Raw genomic sequence first — 20,596 nt, 5'->3', positions numbered from 1 at the left:
AGCATCTTTCTGATGAGGAGACTGAGAGAGCTGGGGCTGTTCAGCTGGAGAAGCTGAGATGAATCTTATTGATGCTGATCAGTATCTCAAGGTGGGTGTCAGAGGATGGAGCAGACTCTGTTCAGTGGTGCCCAGCGCCAGGGTGAGGGGCAACGGGCACAGACTGAAACACAAGAAGCTCCATCTGAACATGAGCAGAAACTTCTCTGCTGGGAGGTGCCAGAGCCTGGCCCAGGCTGCCCAGAGCGGGTGTGGAGTCTCCTTCTCTGAGCCATTCAAACCCGCCTGGATCCACCTGTGTGATCTGCTCTGTGACCCTGGTGAGCAGGGGTTGGGCTGGGGATCTATAGAGGTCCCTTCAACCCAACCAGGCTGGGTTTCTGTGAGAAGGGTCCAGGGCATCACCTCCCATGCCTCTCAAACCAGGCACACGTTTCCCTGCATAGTTCCCAAACCAGCAGCAAACCTGTGGCAGTTGTCCCTTATCCAGCACTCCAGGGTTCCTTTCCAGAGGGACAGGGTCTCAGCAGGTCCCCAGGACAGACCTTAGGGCTTACCCAACGTCTCCAAACCCGGTTGTCCCCACAACCAAGCCTCCCCTCCCCACCCCACAAGCTGGGGGTCCCCCAGCACCCCCACTCACCGTGTACCCCCGCTGGCCCTTCTCGCCTGGTTCCCCTGGATCTCCACAGGGTCCCTGTGCACAAACAGGGCTCAAGTCACCAAACATGTCCCCCTTGTCCCAGCCCGTGCCAAGATAAGCCAGAGCCCTGCAGTGGCTGTCACAGGACAATGAGCAATGCCCAATAGTGGCCTTGGGAAGGGCAGAGTGGGAAGATTCACATTCACATCTGCCTGTCACCCTGGAGAGGGGGACATGGGACAGCTCAAGGACCTGATATCCCGGGAAGATAAACCAGCCATGTCTGCCAACAAAACCCAGGGGGTTAGATACTGAACATCACCCAGTTTTTGGTGGGAAGTAGACAAGAAAACTACTAGGCTTCTTTGAAACCCAGTCCCAAGGTCATTAATTACAGAGGTGCTTTTTGGGACAGCCCAGGACTGTGGAAGTGGCTGGGGATGGACCAGGGGTGGCAGCAGGGTGACAATGAGGTGGCAGCGGGTGGACACTGGGGGTTTTCTTACTTACAGGTGCTCCTGTTTTCCCTGGATGTCCTGGGGGCCCAGGGGCTCCGGGTTTTCTCTGGATGAAAGAAAAAGAGAAGTTTAGGTAAAATAGATCTCCTTGCTGAAGACCCTGGAGAGAAAAAGACCCAGCTGACCAAGCCGAGGGAAAAATGAACCACAGAAAGTTATTGAAGAGCGATACTCACCGGCCAGCCCGCATGCAGAAGCTGGTAAAATGATGATTGCTGAAAGGAGAATGGGAAAAAAAGCAAAATATATTAAAAAAAAATTAAAATAACATAAATCCCTTTCTGCTGGTTCCAAAGTCTTTTTCCTGTTGCTTGGGAAGACACAGCAATGAACCAGTCCTCTAATTCATTTATTATTGTTTTTTATAGACTATGTTTATGCAAGTCACAGGAGAAGGCTTAATCTGAGAACAATGTCCAGGAGATAAGGAACTACTGGTCTCATTAGCAAATTAAGACAGAGAGCCCATCTCTTCTGACATTTGCTGACATTCAACTCCCCCATGGATGCCCCAGCAGCCTTGGGACACTGGAAATGTTTTGCATGTGGAGAGGTCAGAAATGTGTTGTTGGTGAGCACAGACACCATCATATTTAGCCCAGGTTGGACTAAAAGCAGCTGTTTTGACACTGCAGTTTGCCCCAAGTGGGAAACCTTGTCCTTACCGGCCCCATCCGAAGGCACAGATGAGAAGATGTCCAGGCAAGGCTTTCATGCCCCTCCAATAGTTTTAGAAGAGCAGATGACCACAAAGAGGAAAGAAAACACCCAAAAGCCTCAGGGTGGGCCAATCCCATCACAGCAACATTTAATCCTGGCTGAGAAAACCCCCCTTGCTCCTCAGCCCAACCCCAAGTGCTGGAGGGGCAGGATCCCCATGTGCTCCCCAGCTTTGGGCTGGAAACCCCCACCTGCCCCCCCCCCCCCGCCCAGTGATCCATTCTCCGATACCAGAAGAGACAGAAGGGAAAAAAACAAGGACCTCACTAAGGGAAAAAAACACAGACCTTTCAACATGTGGAAATATTTCTAATAATGAGTTGGGCTCTGGGGTGCAGGTGATGGATGGATAGATGGATGGATTTAACCAGCTCAAACGCCACATCAGGCGTCTCAATGCCTTTCAAGCTGATCCCAAACTGATCACCCAAATCATTCCAAATTGAGCCAAGGTGTGCAGCCATGGCCTGGCCATGCTCCTCTGCCCGGCCAGTGCTCGTTTCCCTCAAAAACTGCTTACAAAATCTTCTTGGCAAGGTTGGAGCACAGCCAAGGCTTTTGCCTTATCTTAGGAATTGGTGAACTCAGGTTCACTCAGGACAGGATATTATTTCATTAGGCTTCAAAAAAAAATCCAGCCTTTTAAAAAGGGGGGAAAAAAACCCCACAGGAGATGTGAACCCTTATTTTGGAGCACCAGATGCTGAGTAGAGAGGAGAGAAATTAATTGCAGCAGCAGTAAATCCCTAGAGGTTTCCTTTTTTTTTGCATGGAGCAATATTTTCTTTCGCTCAATGGTTCCCAGCCCTCCTTTCCCCACAGGAGCTCCTGTTCTCCTTCTCAGGCTCCTGGGTCTCCACCACTTCCAAAGTCAAGGCTGCCAGAATAAGACAGCGACAGTTCCTGCCCCTCCAGTTACACCGAGAAAGCGTCTTGGCAAACCCAACGTCTGTCACCCTGCCGCCTATAAAAACACAGGACAGGGCTTGGGGCAGAACCTCAGTGACTTCAGGCTGATTTTGCTCAATTCCCATGAACATCAAAGGCTTGTTTCAGCATAAAGAGGCTATGGAGCACCCCAATGGCCACAACTGCTCCAAGGACGGTCACCAACATCCATTGCTGTCCCAGTCTGCCACACTGTGTCACATCCCCTGGGCTGAGAGGTGGCTCCTCTGACTTGCAATTCCCAAAGGCTGAGCCCATAACAAACCCCAGCAGGCCGCAATTCCCCCCTGCAGCCCCCAAAGCACAAACCCTCAGGTCCCAAGAGCAGCCCTGTCCCCAGTCACAGCATTTCCCCAGTCCCCCGGACACTGAAGTGCACTGCAGAACCAGCCCCCCCCTCCTCACAGCAGCCAGCTCTCAGCTTTTCACCCCTGCACTATCTCAACAAAGATTAGCAAAACCCAGCCTAGAGCTTTGCACTCCTGTTTCCCACTGCCAGGCAAAACGCCGCCGCCGGCACTGCCGGGGTCATAGGGCCACAGACACAATAGCCCAGCACGGCTTTCGGGTGCCCCACGTCATCCTCGCCAGACGCTGCCTTCCCCTCCAGATCGGCATTCTGCCAAAAGCGTGGGGCCAAGCACCAGCACGCAAACCCCTGGGAGCTGCAGCCAGGGCCCCGGCAGCCTCCAGCTCCCCAAACACAGACAACACCATCCGCTCCCCATAGCGTTCCTAAAGGTGGTAACACACCAAAGAAATCATGGTCTGTATCAACATCCACAGGTACGAATGTTCCTGCCTGCAGGAGAACTAAGTCTGAGGTCCTTTTCCAAATGCAAGCAGGAAAAACAAAACTATGCAATTCTGGCTGAGCGTACAAAGCAAGGAGCATCAGGAGCCCTGTGAAATGCTGTAGTGCTTTGAATTGGCTATGCAGATGTCCACCCCAGACACCCTGGGAGCAAGGTGATTGCCCTGGAGATGCTTTCTGGCACTGCAGGCTGCTTTGGACAACACTTCCAGCTCGCTGTCTCCTGTCCCTGTTTGCTCTGTGTACCTGCAATGGGTCTGGTGAGCATTGATACTGGCACAGCTCATAGTCAAGAGCAACAGGAGGACAGGAGAACACAGAGGACCACCAGGTCAACTAAGATACATACCAATGATCTGCTCTTCTACGCTTCCCAGGAGGAATCTGGTATTTATCCTTTACAGCTGCTTTGATCCATTCCAACACAAACTGCGAGGGGCAGGTCTGGCCCAAGGACTGGTTGGTCAACCCGAGCTGAAAGTCCAACCCGCATAAGGCCCCTCTCTCCCTGGTCCCCTCTGGCCAGCATCATCCCTTCCTCGGGATGTGCTGCCCTGGCAGAGCAGAGCTCCTCCTCACTGTATTGTTCTTCCAGCATTAAAGGCATTTGCCCTGGAGCACAGCGTGCTATAGCCTCTTCACAAATGAATGAGCTGAAGTTTGGAAGTCAAATGTCCTGCCCAAGGTCATTAAAGCGTTTAGAGAGCCAGAGCATTCTGCCCATTACTCTGTCTGTTCCACCAGCTTCCCTTGCAAGCTGCTCTGCCCAGCTCTGCTTCAAGCAGCTCATATTATCTGGACAGATTGCAGTCCATCAGAGGGACATCACAGACACACAACACAGAGAGCACCCCCCTCCAGGGACCTCCAGCCCCGGGTCAGTGAAGTGCCCAAGGCAGTTAGAAACCCAGTGGTTTGGAATCACAGAACAATTTTAGAATTAGGATAGCAGCTGCAGCACTGCTGTCTCCCCGCAGCTCCCATCCCTGCTCCTGTGCTCCCCACAGCAGCCAGGCTTGGGTCACAAAATATGTCAGCAAGAAGCCTGATGGGCGCAAGCCCTGTGAGCCAAAGCCACGGCACACAGCTGGGTGACGGCAGAAAACTGGGTTGTGGTGGGAAACAGGGGCAATGCTGCATAACCAGCAGCGCAAAGCAGGAGAGGGGCTGCTTTCTGCACAGCGTGGATCTTCTTCAGCCACCACGTTACAGAGGCAGGACATGAAAAACCCTTAGGAGGTCATGGACGTATGTGCACCATGGGGTTCCAAGATCTGGCAGGGGACAGAGGGATGAGCAGCTGTGTGAGCACAGCTGGAACACGGCACACACCAATCCCATCTCACCCAAGGACAGCAGTATCTGTCTCCTTGGCATCCTCCCTCTGTCCCCACCTGTCTCCCCACCTCTGTCCTCGCACCCAGCAGATCAGGAATCACAAACCATCACAAATCCCTCCCCTCAGCTCCCACCCCAGCAGCACAGAGGTGCGTGCATGGGAGCTGATGGGGAGGTGTAAACAGAGCTCCCCAAGTGCCGTAACTCACCGTGAACATCTGCCAGTCCTCCCTGGAGTTCCTCCAGAGGACGACGGTGGGGACACCAGGGATGCCCATAGGGCCAGGATCTCCTGGGGGGCCCATCCGCCCCATGGCTCCAGGGTACCCCTAGGAAGACAGGGACAGCTGCTTAAAACCGACCAGCACAAGCTGGACACAGGTTCTGACTCAAATCAGCATCTGAGCAAAGTCTGGGTGTAGGCACATCCACAATTCCTGGGTTCAAAACCGCTCTTAACATCTAAATAACCCTGACACCACGGAAAGCAAAAGGAACGAGGTTCACAGGTACACGCCTATGCCCAGACCTATCTAAATGCTACAGGTATTGAAGCTGTAAGGCACACAGAAGTTACACGACTCATGAGGGAACAAGTTTGCCCCTCTACAGCTTGGGAAAGATGGAAACTGCTGTGCAAAGGTGGTTAGGAGCATGCTTACTGTTTTACTGATGGGGAAACTGAGGCACCACCCTTAACCCAGAGCATCTCCGAGCGTCTGTCCATGCATGAGGCAACGCTGCATGCAGCCCAAGATGGAACTGGGCTGTGCTGGGTTCTGCAGCCTGAGATGGAACTGGGCTGTGCTGGGTTCTGCAGCCCGAGATGGAACTGGGCTGTGCTGGGATCCTGCAGCCCGAGATGGAACTGGGCTGTGCTGGGATCCTGCAGCCCGAGATGGAACTGGGCTGTGCTGGGATCCTGCAGCCCGAGATGGAACTGGGCTGTGCTGGGATCCTGCAGCCCGAGATGGAACTGGGCTGTGCTGGGATCCTGCAGCCCGAGATGGAACTGGGCTGTGCTGGGTTCTGCAGCCCGAGATGGAACTGGGCTGTGCTGGGATCCTGCAGCCCGAGATGGAACTGGGCTGTGCTGGGTTCTGCAGCCCGAGATGGAACTGGGCTGTGCTGGGTTCTGCAGCCCGAGATGGAACTGGGCTGTGCTGGGATCCTGCAGCCCGAGATGGAACTGGGCTGTGCTGGGATCCTGCAGCCCGAGATGGAACTGGGCTGTGCTGGGTTCTGCAGCCCGAGATGGAACTGGGCTGTGCTGGGTTCTGCAGCCCGAGATGGAACTGGGCTGTGCTGGGATCCTGCAGCCCGAGATGGAACTGGGCTGTGCTGGGATCCTGCAGCCCGAGATGGAACTGGGCTGTGCTGGGTTCTGCAGCAGGACGGGCAGCTGTGGGTCTGAGCAATGCGGTGCCAGGGGACAGATGTCCCTCTAAGATGACTTGGTGGGTACAGCATGGGGCTGGACTTTGGGACATGCCTCTTCTAGGTGAGCTGAGCTAAAGCTGCTCCAATCTCCCAGCTCTGTCACCTCTGCAGAGCCATCAAATGGCTCAGATGAGAGACAGGAGCCTGTCCACGCTCAGTCGTGAGCCTGGGCTTAAAATACCCATAAAATGAGTTCTTTCCTCTTGCAAATGCACATAAAGTGTCACCAGGCTGCAGCTTCATAAGCTCACACTGCCCTCTTGATGAAAAACACCCAAACTAACCCAAACCATCTGTGGTGTCTGCCCCAGACCTTACACTGCATCCCGTACCTTCCCACATTTTCCTCGATACTCACTTTGTCTCCTTTGGGTCCCACCAGTCCACGTCTCCCAGGACAGCCCTGAAAGGCAAAGGAGGGGGACTGTGTGACCCCAAAGCAGAATTCCCCCAAACCAGGGGACATTCCATGGTGGCTGGGTGACCAGTGCCATCCCAGCCCCAGGGAAGCAGGAATTGAAAACAGCTGATTCAGAGCAAACTGGCAGCATTGAGTCTCAAACCCTGTTTTATACAGGCAGGGAGGAAAGTGCACCCCATTTTATGCAGCTCTGCTCAGCCAGCTGAGCGGTGCAATCCCACATCATCCATCCCAGAAACACCCCAGCCCATAAGGCCAGGGAGCAGGAGCACATTTCCTGACACCTGGTGAAGAAAGGCAGCATGTTAGGAAAAAATCCCATAAAGCTGGATCACGGCCACCCACTCAAACAGTAGTTTGGACAAGGTTGCAAACATCTGCAGCTTTGAACGTGTGTGAGATCTGATCTAGTGCATCCCTAGTCTAAAGTGCACAATTTGGCCAAGCGGTGACCCCACTTCAAGGCCTCCTGAAACATCCGTCCCAACAGAAACAAAGTCAGTTGGGAGATTCTGGCTTTTCTCGATGTAAGAAATCTACCTGGAAGATGTCAGCAGAGACTGACAACACGGCGGCTGCAGCACAGCGTCTGTCTGCCGCAGAGGTGCGGCCCCGAGCCATCAGTTACAGCCGCTGCTTTTGTTCTGAGCTTGCAAACAGACGATCCCCATGAATTACAGACATGGCTGCATCCCCACAGCCACTTAGGCAGCCCCCACCTCGCTGCCTTGTGCCCACGGGATGGGTAAAAGGTGAAGCTGCACGTCCAGAAACAACTTTGGCACCAAGGTTATGCTTTGCCAAGGGGAACATCATAATCTAAAATGCTTCATTGCTCAGTTCCCCTTACCCAGGGGCTGGGGACCCTCTGAGCTCGGTTTGAGTACAGCATGGACTAGGTGACCTTTGAAGGTCCCTTCTGTTCCATCATTCTATGATTCTATGTGTTCGTACTGAATGGCACAGGCAGCAGCAGTGATGCTGACAGCTCTGCTCTGATTTTCAAACCTTGCGTGTTGCTGAAGGAGGTAAAATAAAACAATTCCTGCCCACTGTACTCAATGTTAAAACATGCACCAGAACGGGCAGAGAGCCCTCCCAGTGCCAGGCAGCGCCCCGTTTATTCCCCCAGCACCCCTCCTTTAAGTAGCTGGATATGTGCTGCTGAGAGATCAGTTCTGCAGGAAGGTGCCCAGTTTGGAGTCACCGGGATTCTCCTGTGAGCATCAGATGCCCGTTGCAAGGTGCCTGGGGACAGGCTCATCATGTCCACCCTGGGTGCAGATATAAACTAGATCATAGAATCATGAAATCATTTTGGTGGGAAGAGACACTCAAGCTCATCAAGTCCAACCATTAACCCAACCCTGGCACTAACCCACGTCCCTAAGAACCTCATCTGCCGCTGCAAAGCTTCAACCTCCACCCACTTGCACCAGCATCGCAAACCCAAACTCCTAATGCCAGGACGGAGCTGTTCGTACCTGCGTGTCCATCCAGGATGCTCACAACCAAGAAAAAATCCCCATCTCAATGCTTTCTACAGGAGGGAAAAGCAATTCCCTCGCGGCTGGGTCCCCTCCCGCTGGCTGACAGCAGGGCTGTCAAACGCCGTGATGTTTCCTTCACTCCCGGGATTTTTTCATCCTTCAGCATCTGCTCCTTTTGCTATTTTCTTCTATATTTTGCAGGCAATGGCTGCAAGAGCACGGAGACGGCTCGATGGGGAAGCTGGCGTTCCTAAATTTAACCAGTATCCTGCAAAGTCTGGCTCATTGATGACGGATTTAGCGCCAGGACCCTCAAATAGAGCCATAAAATTAATTGTGCATGGAGACCTGTCCTGAAGCCCCCAGATGAACCCTCCCAGGCAGCCCTGAGCTCAGGGCATCCCAGACACCTTTCATGTGGGTGTCTGCCTGCGAAAAGGAGAAGGTGCCCATGGTCACTTCTGGCAGTGGCACTGGGTAAATAAAATGTAATTTTCTAGAGGAATTGTTAAGAAAATTTAGCCAAAGCAAGGAAATAATTTTGGCAGAAGAAATGAATATGGGGGAAAAAAATGTAAAAACATTTTTTCAGTTACTTCTCAATGAAGATTTATCTAAGTTTACAGATTTTTTTACATTCACCTTGTTTTTCATCTGCTACAATGGATGAATAATCTGAAAAACAATCAAAACATTATATTTCACAACAAATTCAATGCTCTGCTCTGAACTACCACAAGTTTTTGGGTGTCGCTATGGTAGAGAAGCAAAGGACAGTGATGCCAGGGGAGGCTGTGGGCTGACACCTGGGGTTTGCTGCGGGGACAGGGGTTGGAGGAGATGCCTCTGGGCAGGACAGAGGGAAATAAAGGCCAGCAACTGGCTAAATGACTTGAGACCAGCTCTAGGGCAGTGGGGTTAAGGGAATCATAGAATCACAGAACCGTGTGGGTTGAAGGGACCTTCCCAGCTTCCCCAGTGCCACCCCCGCCATGAGCAGGGACATCTTCACCAGCTCAGGTTGCTCAGAGCCCCGTCCAGCCTGGCCTGGGATGTCTCCAGGGATGGTTCATCCACCACCTCTCTGGCCAACCTGGGCCAGGCTCTCACCACCCTCAGGGACAACAATTTCTTCCTCATGTCCAGCCTGAATCTCCCTCCTTTAGTTTAAAAACATTTCCACAGACATCACAAAACCCTCTTGCAGGGCCAGGCTGGTGCACAGACACATGTTGCCCACACAGCATATTCCCTGCCCAGTTTCCCATTGCAAGGTGCCCACCACCCACCCTGGCGGAGAGGACACACCACCACCCATCCCTCCCTCCCACAGCCATCGCCTCCACCACTCACCGGCAGCCCCGGTGGTCCTGGCAGCCCTGGTGGTCCTGGCTTCACGTGACCCTGCTGCCCGTGTCCCACTGGTGAGATGGGCTGTTCTGGGTGGGCAGCACCATCCCCAAACCCTGGGACATCAGGGTTGGTTGCTACTGGAGGATGCTCTGGGACACCCGCCGTGGACCCTGTCCCCAGGGAACCTTGAAGCACATCTCCTTTGGGGGTGGCTGCCTGACGTGCTGATGGGGAGACCTTGGTGAAGGTGGTTGGCACATCCAGGTCGGTGATGGCATCACCGGGTTTGCCGGGCAAGAGCTGCCGCCAGGTGCCCGCGTCGCCCCTCAGCTTCTCCGTGGTGACGTTCTCCTCCCAGGGCTCAGAGGCACGTTCCTTCTTGGCTGCTTTGTGTGTTTTCGTGGAGGGTCCTGGGTGGACAAAAGCATCATCAGGTACTCAGACATCATGACAGCGCACAGGAGAAACGAAGAAAGCCATGACTATGGACCCACCATAACTACCAGTGACCCGCAGGATGCTTTTGTCGAGCCCTGGCCTGCCGGGGCCAGTGATTTTATTATAGGTGGAGTTCAACAGCTCAAACCCTTCATCCTCAATAGAGAGGCCATCGTCCTCCTCATCCTCAGCTGACGGCATCTCGGTGGCAGAGGGTGAAGTGAGGTCGCTCCCATCGGGCTGGAAGTTGAGGGTCTCCTGGGTGTTCTCCCATGCCCAAGGTGGCCCCAGGGTCAAACCTGACTCAGTGAGTCTGGAGTCCTGAAAAGAAAATAGGAAAAAAAGGAAATTTTGAGTTTTCACTTCCCCTCCTCCTCACTCAACACACTTTGTGATTCTTAATTTCCTGCAGACACAGGTCCCCCCCGGACACAGAGCAGCCCAGGGCTTGTGAGCCCCAGGGAAGCTGGTTGGTGATGGGCAGCTTGGTTCAGCCACGTGCAAAACAAAACTCACCCTCCACAAGGGACACAAGCCAGTTCTCCGCATGGACCACGCTCACACGAACCTCCCACTGCCATGATCCTCCCCCACAATTTTCTGTACTGGAGGGGCATCGGGAGAAAAGCTTAATGACAGAAATCCAAGCTTGAGAGCAATTATTAAAACCATTAAAGCAAATGTATAGAGCTACACTAGGGATCAGGCTGTTGCTTCAGCCTTTGATTTTGCTGCTTCTACATATTTCAAGGCTCCTGGTGGTCTCAAGGGAACAGCACAGGAGCTGCAGCCCCCAGCACACATCTCATCCCCAGCCAAGCAGCTGCAATGGTGCTCCCGGCAGATCTCCAAGGGTTGGGAAGGGAAGGCAGACACAAGTGGAGCCTCCTGGATGCTTGCAGCAAATTAATTTAAGGCAATGACTTGCAAGGGACTCCTTCTGTCTTCAGCTGCCATGATAAATGGTCCCAGGCCACAATAGCTCTGTCAGTCCCACAACCACCAGCAGAGCCTGGGCACCATGGATGGAGAGAAACGGCAATATCAATAGAAATATCTACACTCAAGATGAAAGTGCTGAATATGGAGACAGAGTTAAATTTTAAAGAGTTTACCTGCATCTAAAATATACATTGGTTTTACACCTGGGATCAGTCTAAGTGCCTCAGACTGGGCTTGCACACTGAACCACAGACCAGCATTGGGTCGGTTGGTGGCTGTGAAGGACCGTCACCTCTCCATCAGCATTTCCACCACCCCACACAGAGCTTGCTCCACACTCCCACTGAGCTCCATGGGGAACGGACAATCCAGGGCATGGCACCCAGAAGAGCTGGTGGGACCTCAGCCCTGGCTGGTGACTCCTTGGTGCTGGTGCTAGGCAGCTGATGGAGAGATAGTCTGTGAGAAGTCACTAGAGGGAGATGCAGGCCCACGCTTGCCTTGCGGGGCTGCAGAAGGGGAATGCAGCCACACGAGGAGATATGGAGTATCCTTCCCATCCTATCTTCTGGTGACTGAACCCATTACTTGGCTCTGCTTCAGTGTTGCACCATGGACCCAAGACGCATGTTCACTTGGGAGCACCAAGTTGGATTTGTATGAACAGTAAGCAGAAAAAACACCAGCTGCACTGCCAGGACTGGTGATTCTGCAGATAAGGACCCAGTCCAACCCCTGCTAACGCAGGGTCACAGAGCAGATCACACAGGTCGGTCCAGGCGGGTTTGAATGTCTCAGAGGAGACTCCACACCCGCTCTGGGCAGCCTGGGCCAGGCTCTGGCACCTCAAAGTAAAAAAGTTTCTCCTCATGTTCAGATGGAGCCTCCTGTGCTTCAGTCTGTGCCTGCTGCCACTCACCCTGTCACTGGGCACCACTGAACAGAATCTGGTCCATCCTCTGACACCCACCCTGGAAGCATTTATTGGCATCAATAAGATCCCTCTCAGCTTCTCCAGCTGAACAGCCCCAGCTCTCTCAGCCTTTCCTTACAAGAAAGATGCTACAGACCCCTCAGCATCTTTGTAGCCCTCTGCTACAATCCCTCCAGAAAAACCTCGCTGGATGAGTCCCCATTCCCTGCTCACACATGGACTCAGTCACACGCATCCATCTCCAAGAGGAGCCCAAGGCAACGCGTCTTCCCAGGCATCCACCGCACAAGGAGGATCCCCAGGGCGAGCAGTGACCTGCCCTGGTCCCCAGGACCCACTGGCCAGGAGATGCTGGAGGGTTTTTCAGGACATTTTCTCATCTGCAGCACTGGCTGCTGCCATGGAGACTGGGCTCAGATTTCTACGGTCTGCCATGTGAATGTCTGTAGCAAGAAAGATCTTAAACTCAATGCGTTGTTACACAGGAGTATTTTTTTTTTAATTATTATTTTTGCCGTTAAACTGCCAAAATAAGAGAAGCCACCTGATGCCTAGATGTACCTTAAAGTCCCAGGGGAAGCTGCAGGGGTCCCATCAAACCCCTCATGAAAGCAGACAGGAGGTTTCTAAGACCCCTTCCTTGACCCCATCACACACCACCAGTAGCAGATGTCCTCAGAGAGATGCTGACATGTGCCTGTAAACGTTCGCCTGAAGGCATGACAAAATTGGGTCCCTGATGCAACCAATCCTGCCCTGACATCACCTGCCATCCTACAAGTCAGGCCTCCACCCCACCTTCTTTTAGCTAGAAGGAGGATCTGCTTGAGGTTTGGAGCCCAAGTCCATGCAGGTGCTCCTGAGCATAACCATGGTCCTCCATGCCCGGCCAGGACAGCACGACCACAGCAGGTCCCTGCCAGGTCTGAGAAGCCCCTTTGGAGAGGACCTCAACAGCCCCATTCCTCATTTATACACCCAGATAAACCCCTAAGAGGAGGACAAATGTGAGCAGAGATATATGACCACCTGGGTGACTGTCACCGTCGACAGCAGGTTCCTCAAAGGGAGAAACGTGAATATTTGTTCTCTGTGCCACAATCTCCAGAGGTGGTAAAAACCACAACCATTTCTTTACAAGTTGAAATAAGAATTTAGTTTTTATTTTAAAAAAATAATTTTTTAAGTAGTATGGGTTTGTTATTACATTTTTGTTGCTTTTGGGAGTTTTCTTATTAAAGCCAGTCTTGAAATATAGCTTTAATGGTGGAAAAAAAACCCACAAAGTACTTCAGCTTTTCAACCTGATCTGTATTTATCCCTCAACCAACAACTTCGGCAGCTTTGACCCAAGCGCTAATTTCCTTAAAACACATTTTGTAACACATGAAACCACAGCATTGAAAAGTTTCAGTCACAGCCGCTTGTAAGAGAACTTGGTGCTTCACTCTGTGCATCTTAAAGAGGGAAATTAATGAAAGATATCGGTACCTCTCTGCTCCACCAAGCACCACGGGGTTGGATGATTAAGCCCATGGGCATCATTAACCAGAAATCATTTGACAGGCAAAGGACAAAGGGAGATCTGGCTTTAAAAAGATGCCTCATGAAAACAACTCTGCAAAGCCACAGATTTAAAAGCCAGTTCTTCAAAGGAAGGTCACCCATGGGTAAGACATCTAATGCACAGCTGGCAGATGGCATAAGGTAAGGAACAGTATGGTGGCTTGAGCTCTGTCCCCACTTTCGTGAAACACCGGGTTTAAATGTTTTTTTTACTGCAGCCTTGAATTCTACACATTGCAGACGTGCATTATTTTAATTTGACTTCAACATCTGGCATGGGAAAGGTCTGTACTGGAAACTCTCATCTGACGAGCTCAGGGGAAATGGGTCTCTAAGCTAAAAGTTACTGGTCTCTTCGGCATAAGTAATCACGACCGAATTATATAGGTTCTGTGTAAACAGAATAAAAAGCCAAAATCAATAGCACACATGGCTGCTCCTTTAAATAGGCCAAATTTAGAGAAGAACCAGCTGAGAAAGACAAATTTGGAACTGTTTTAAACAGCTCAGGAGTTGCCCAAAAGCATGAGAGTTGAGGCAGAAGGCATGGGGGTTTACAACCCTCCAGAAATTAGATACGGGAAGTGGGGAATGAGCACAAACTGAAAGCAGCCATTATGGATGATCTGTCATAAAACAGAACACAAAGAGATTTGGCACGTGACAAGCAATGCAGAGTCTGTGATTTGTAGACAATTGACTTGGGCAAGGAGGATGCAACAAAGCTCTGACCCAGCCGTCCCCCCTTGCAGCACACGGGGAAGATGGAGCTGGGGGAGCCACATTTCTGTCCACATCTGGGAAAATCCAGATGACAACAAAATACTTTCCATTCCAGAAGTGACAAGGAGGAAGGGGGGTTTCTCAATCACATCCCCATAATTCAAACTACAAAGCGTTAAAATAGCAAGCTCTGCCAAACACAAACACTGATATTTTTTTCTTATTTGGCACAGAAATCTGGAGAAGTTCCAGGGGATTGGGAAAAAGCTTCATGTTGTGCCAATATGCAAAAAAAAAGGCAAACGGGGGAGACCTCGAGTAATTACAGACCTCTCCCCCAAAGCTGAGCCCAAACAAAACAACAGAGCAACTGATAGGAGGCTCATTAATAAATGAACCACAGATAATGCAATTAATGCCACGGTTTTGAAAAGAGTTGCCATGTAGCTTGGTATCTTGGTTGATGAGATTAAGAGCAGTTTGTTGACAAAGATAACAGCATTGACGTAATGATTCTAGACTTCTGGAGGGCTTTTCAGTTCATAGGGCTCAATACCATGATCCAAAAACTCAACTGACTTCCTAACCAGCAAAAAGGTGAAAACCCAGCTCCGAACGTCTCTACGGGAGCCCAGACAACTGGAGTAATGAGCTGCTGTAGTTTTCAGCTAAGTCAGGCTTGGTAGAGCGTTTTTCAAGGCTCTTAATCATCAAGAGCACCACATTGTGATTTGCTTTTTTCAACTGGAATGTTTCTTGGTATGATCAAAAACTAATGATCCAATCCTGTACAGTAACATTTTTACTGTGTACATTGGATATTTTAAAACCTCAACAACAAAATAATTTTTAGTTAAAACTCAGACTTGGTAGCAAGCAACAAAACATCACAATGAATTTTTTTGACATCCAGTTCATAGTAATGTCCAAGCTCATTCTGGTCCATATTCTCTGCTGGACCCAGCTGAAATACACACTCATGAATCGTGCCACACAGGAGCAGCTCCTCCTCTTCAAGCATGTGCAAACCCAGGAGCAGAGACAAGCATTCGCCCACATGCTCTTCTGGTTTATTTGGCCTCCTGCTCCCTGGAAGTGCTTCTGAAAACTCATTTGCAAGGAGTTCCCTGGCTGCCGGCTGACACGCGTCAGGAAGCTAAACCAGCGATATCAGCCTCACTCCGCAATTCCCCTTTTGGGCTGAAGATCTGCCCCGTTACTCCTCCCAGCCCATCACCGTGGAGTCAGGCCACCCGCTAACTGGAAAAATGCCACGCTGCTAAATAAGACTCTCGCCAAGCTCTAACAACAGAGCCCAGATTGAAAGTTTTGAATCCTTGCAGAAGCGCTCAGACGTTAATAAGAGACCTACCTTGGGTTTTTATAGTTACGAAGAGCAAAACAATGGCAAGGAGGAGGAACGAGCAGCCCCCACTGCTGAAATGCTGCATTTGTGGGCTCAGTGACCGTGTTGGTCACTACTGAGCTGCAATTATTTAAGGAGCTACCAGCAGTTTTAGGATTGATTGAGACTGAACGAGTGGCTGCAACACCAATTTTGCTCAATAACAAACCTGAGCATGAAAGAACAGACATGCCGTGGACAAACCGAGCATTTTCAGAGAGCTTTCACTGCATTTTCATATCAAGAAATAATCTCAGAAGTAGCTTGAACTGTCCAGATAATTAAACCTGTGACATTTTGCCTCTTTGGAAATCAGTAGGATTTAAGCTTTATTTGACTTTTGGTTGAATGGCTTTCAGAACCCGGATTAAATTGCTTTGGCAAAAGCCATTCAGTTTAGTCATCAGCTCAGCCCTCTTGCTCACATTTAGTACAGGCAGACAAATAGAAGACAAAAGGCAGAAGTGGCTCAATACCATCCATTGCTTGAAGATTATTCATAAATTAAAACCAACGTCTCAAAAAAAATAAACTATCACAAAAGGAGAAGACTTCAATTCAGGTATAATTCACCGGTATCAAACATCTAATCTATTGCCTTCATCAACTTACATCTTCCCCCACCATCACCCTAGCCCTCCAAAATTATTTAGCTCTAATTAGCAATTAAGGAATTCATCAATATACAAAATTATTATACTTCTAAATGAACAAAGGCACAGAAAGCCTAACTACAAAACGTAGCTTCGGATTGTCCCTGCAGCAGAGCTGATCTGCTTTTCATTATTTTCAAACTGTAACGTGTTAGTAGCGCATTTTTGTCTTTTAATAAATCCAAACGTCAAAGATCCTGAGGCGTCTCTGGTCCTGATTAAGTGCTCGAAAAATAAACTTGTCCCAAACCCACAATATCATTAGTCTTCCCTTGTAGACCTATGAATTGCACCGTTTTTCTTATTACGGCAACATCTCACCAATTCACACCAGTCGCTGAGAGAACCACTGCCAGCAAAACCAGCTGCCGAACGAGCATCGGATGGGGGCGCATCCTAAACAGGATCCATCGGGACTGAAGACTAACCTCAGGGAGCCAGGGACCACCTTTCAGACACACTCAGGAAGAGCGATTTTGCCATCTTGGTTCATTATCAGCATCAGAAACCTGACCCATGAGCTGGGAGCCTGGCCGCTGCTGTATCCCAATTAAACTCCAGAGCGCCCAGTAGGGACCAGCTACGAAAGGCCACTTGGCCATATGTGAAGAGTAGTTTGCACAAAGCAGTTAGCAAGGTGTAGCCAGACAGTTTAAACCAGGTGTGAGAACAGAGACCAGCCTCAAATAGTTAATGGTGACACCTGGGAGGGTGAGGGGGAATGGGAAAGGACTCCTTACTGCTCAGTCACACATACAAAAATCTCAGTTCACATCTGCTGGCAGGCTTCCCCCTCAGGATGTCTGTTCGCGTGAACTTGAAAAATAAACCTTGGCTGGAAATCGCAAATAAAGCAGAAACTTAAAGGACTTGCAGCCTGCCTCACTCCCAGCAATCGCTCATTTTCCCTGACGTATGTGGAAGATCTGGAGACATATTCTACAGATGCCAGAGCAGCTCCGAGGAGGAGGAGGCAGCCCCCACCCCGCGAGCACCAGTGGGACCTGGGAGCACACACCTCCCTCCCATCACCGGACTCCTGGGGAGCCAAGGCAGCGTGATGCCCCGCAACCCCAGAATCACACCCACGGCCAGCAGCAGGTCTTACATCCCACACATGGGTGGAAGCATCAGTCATCCAGCCTCCTGCTTTTTCCTGTGCCATGCAAGAGACCTGCCACCCCCTCCCACCTCACCATTTCCTTCTCTCCAAGCTGCAGGCAGTGGCCTGATCCGTCTCATCATCACCTGCACTACACCACCCCTCTTGGGCTCAATGCAAACACTCAGGAAGGTCACCTAAACTAAACCTGGCCTCCACATGCTCAAAGACATAGAATCATTTTGGTTGGAAGAGACCCTCAAGACCATCGAGTTCAACCATAATCCACCCTGGCACTGCCCCATGTCCCTGAGAACCTCATCTCCATCTGTCCAACCCTCCAGGGATGGTGACTCCAGCACTGCCCTGGGCAGCCTGTTCCAATGCCCCACAGCCCTTTCTGTGAAGAAATTGCTCCCAAGATGCAACCTCAATCCTCCTGGTGCAACTTGAGGCCATTTCCTCTCATCCTGTTGCTTGTTACTTGGGAAAAGCGACCAACACCCTCCTCACTACAACTTATATTTAAACTACTAAAGAGAGATGTTGCAATAAAGAAAATCGTATCTTGTAGCCTTGCTTGGGTATTTTAGCTTTTTAGCAGATTGCTCATTAGAGAAACTCATTTCTCCAGGAGCCATAAAGCCAGTGACACACACCAGAGGGACCTGGGGAGGGGGCTCCCTGCACATACCCCCTGCAGCAATGCAGGACAGACGTACCTGAGCAGATGAGTCCTGAATTTCATTGGTTTCATTGGGCACCTAAACAGTTGGAGAGAGAAAGAAAGAGGAAAAATATCACTGCCCAAGGACTTGCGTTGACTTCAGCATGTGCTTATTGCTGGCTCCAGCACGGGAAACATCCTGGGAATGCACACTGGGAACCAGCAATTCATAACAACACGACAGAACGGCTTCCCATTAAACCTCTGGAGTCTTTGGGTGGTTCTTGTGGTTTCCTTTGTTTCTGAAGCTAATCAGCCTGAAGGAAGGCCCCCAAGGGACGGGAACTGGTGTGATATGGGGCAGAATGATCCTGTGGGTTCCCACTTGCAGTCAACTCACTGATGCTTAAAATAAAACCATCTCCCTGCTGGGTAAACCACTGGAATCACTCAGGTGAGTGCTCCAGGTCTATAAAGCATAGGATAATACAGATATTAAGAGCAGGTTAAAAGGAGCCCATCACCTTGCAGGCTCAGAGGACACATCCTGTATCTTTTAAATCAGCGTCTTGTCTTCTCAGATCTAGGAAGTGAATCCAATTTATCTCAGAGCTACAGACAGTACCTAAGGGCTGTCAGCAAGAGAAATGCCAGGCAGCATTTTGGGGATGACCATGGGCTGTGTTTTCTGGTAGCTCAGACACACTGATCTCTCTTGGAGCAGGCGGACAACCAGCCTGAGCTGCTCATCCCTCCTCTGCACCACACACTTGCCCTTCTCTGCACTTGCTCCCTGCAAAAGCCAGCTCCAGGTAATCCCTTATGATCAGGGCTTTCCTAAAATCCTCCTCTTAAAATAATAAACATGGAAACTGATGCAGCCCATGCTGGGGAATGGAGCCATTACTGTAGGACTGTGGTGACACTGGGTGGTGTCACCGGTCCCTTTGCTGCCTGGACCTGCCAGCACCAGGACTCCAGGGGAAAGAAACTTTGGGCAGGACCCAGAGAGGGCAGATGCCCTATCCTACACCCAGTTCCCTCCCGTGACACTGCCCCTTCCCAGCTCCTCGCTAGAGCATCAGAAAAGGGGATGACACATGGGAGGTTTGTGCCAAACATGGACATTCCCGAACCTCTGCCAGGCAGCCCGGAGGCCCTTCCAGACACTCGGTCTGGAGAGACAAGGTGTCTCCCTGGGCCAACTCCAGCTCCCACACAAAGCCTGGGTGCTTTGCGTCTCTGGGGATTTATTGCGTGATCTGGGCTTTTTGGCCCAGATGTATTTCTTGAAAAATTGCTGAACAGTGTAATAAAAGGAAAATGCACAAAATTTCCGCTTTCCAGCAAACAAAACAGCTTTGAAAGGACAATGCAAAGGGTGCAATGCAGCAATCCTGCTGGCAGGGAGCAAGAATTTCAAATTGCTGTACCCTTCCCCATTGCTTTCACCCTTTCCCAGAAGCAAAGCTCCAGCTGCAGCATTACTCAACAGCTACTCAAAACTTTGCTATGTTGAACACATGAGCACACACAGTCACACACACACACGGGCTTACTTTGGCTCAGAAACTCTCCCTCTAACTCATCCTTCAACTGCACCAAACCCATCTATGACCTGAAAGGTGGGTTTGGATGGTGAAAGAAGAACCACCCATGTGCTGGCCACCATCATCTCCCCACATCTCAACTCCAGCTGCAGACCCAAGTGATTCCAGGCTGCACTAACGCCTTGGGTTGGTCCTTTCATTTGAATCATAGAATCATTTCCGTTGGAAGAGACCCTCAGGATCATCAAGTCCAACCATAACCTAACTCTAGCACTAACCCATGTCCCTAAGAACCTCATCCAAAAGCCTTTTAAACCCCTCCAGGGATGGTGACTCCACCACTGCCCTGGGCAGCCTGTTCCAATGCCTGACAACCCTTTCCATGAAGATTTTTTTCCTAATACTGAAAAGAAGATCTTGGACCAGCAACCCCCAAATTTGTCAGGTGCTCCCAGACACACCTCTGGCCAGGCTGGTGGAAGCTCCCATGGGGAACCAGAGCGGTTGAGGTTGAAGGAGTTTGTGCACGTTGCGTTGTAGCTGCGGCAGTGCTCGCCGGCGGCTGCTGGGTCTCCCATCACAAACGTCAGTTGCTGTAGAGCACCCTGGGGAGGAAGAGACACAGAAACCACAGTTTCACCACATGTTTCCTCCAGAGGAGCAGGAAAGGTCTGAGCAAGGGTCTCCAGCCTCTCACAGCCACAGACTTCTTAACAGGCTGGTTTAGGCAATCAGCATTTACTCCCCATCTTCAGGAGCTGGATGCAAATATTCTGGGAACATTGCTAAGAGGCAGCAATGTGCAAGCTACTCTTGAATTAACTAAGAGCGAGGATTCAAAGGATGCTAAGCACACTGCAGGATCAGGCCCTTACTCTTTATTCCCAAAAGAGCACCCTTCCCTGGGCCAGCCTGCACAGAACCCCAGTGC

At 50.8% G+C, this 20,596-nt stretch overlaps 1 protein-coding gene across 15 annotated transcripts in view; it reads right to left on the bottom strand.

Moving 5' to 3' along the window:
* COL27A1 (collagen type XXVII alpha 1 chain) overlaps positions 1-20,596 on the bottom strand; it is a 69,269-nt gene that overhangs the window by 25,308 nt on the left and 23,365 nt on the right. For 14 of the 15 annotated variants that reach the window (XM_065854046.2, XM_071817284.1, XM_071817280.1 and 11 more), the window contains exons 5-13: positions 20,127-20,270; positions 18,171-18,212; positions 10,180-10,444; positions 9,686-10,095; positions 6,780-6,824; positions 5,191-5,310; positions 1,338-1,376; positions 1,154-1,207; positions 644-697 (exon numbers count right to left, since the gene is read on the bottom strand). In XM_065854046.2, the coding sequence (XP_065710118.2) occupies positions 644-697; positions 1,154-1,207; positions 1,338-1,376; positions 5,191-5,310; positions 6,780-6,824; positions 9,686-10,095; positions 10,180-10,444; positions 18,171-18,212; positions 20,127-20,270 (1,173 nt within the window). The remainder of the gene's footprint in view (positions 1-643; positions 698-1,153; positions 1,208-1,337; positions 1,377-5,190; positions 5,311-6,779; positions 6,825-9,685; positions 10,096-10,179; positions 10,445-18,170; positions 18,213-20,126; positions 20,271-20,596) is intronic. The other variant, XM_071817272.1, reaches the window with a different exon arrangement.

This window comes from Patagioenas fasciata, chromosome 20 (genome assembly GCF_037038585.1).
Source record: "Patagioenas fasciata isolate bPatFas1 chromosome 20, bPatFas1.hap1, whole genome shotgun sequence".
NCBI lineage: Eukaryota > Metazoa > Chordata > Aves > Columbiformes > Columbidae > Patagioenas > Patagioenas fasciata.
The sequence above is the reverse complement of the archived record's forward strand: the minus strand, read 5'-3'. Positions and strand labels throughout refer to the sequence as shown.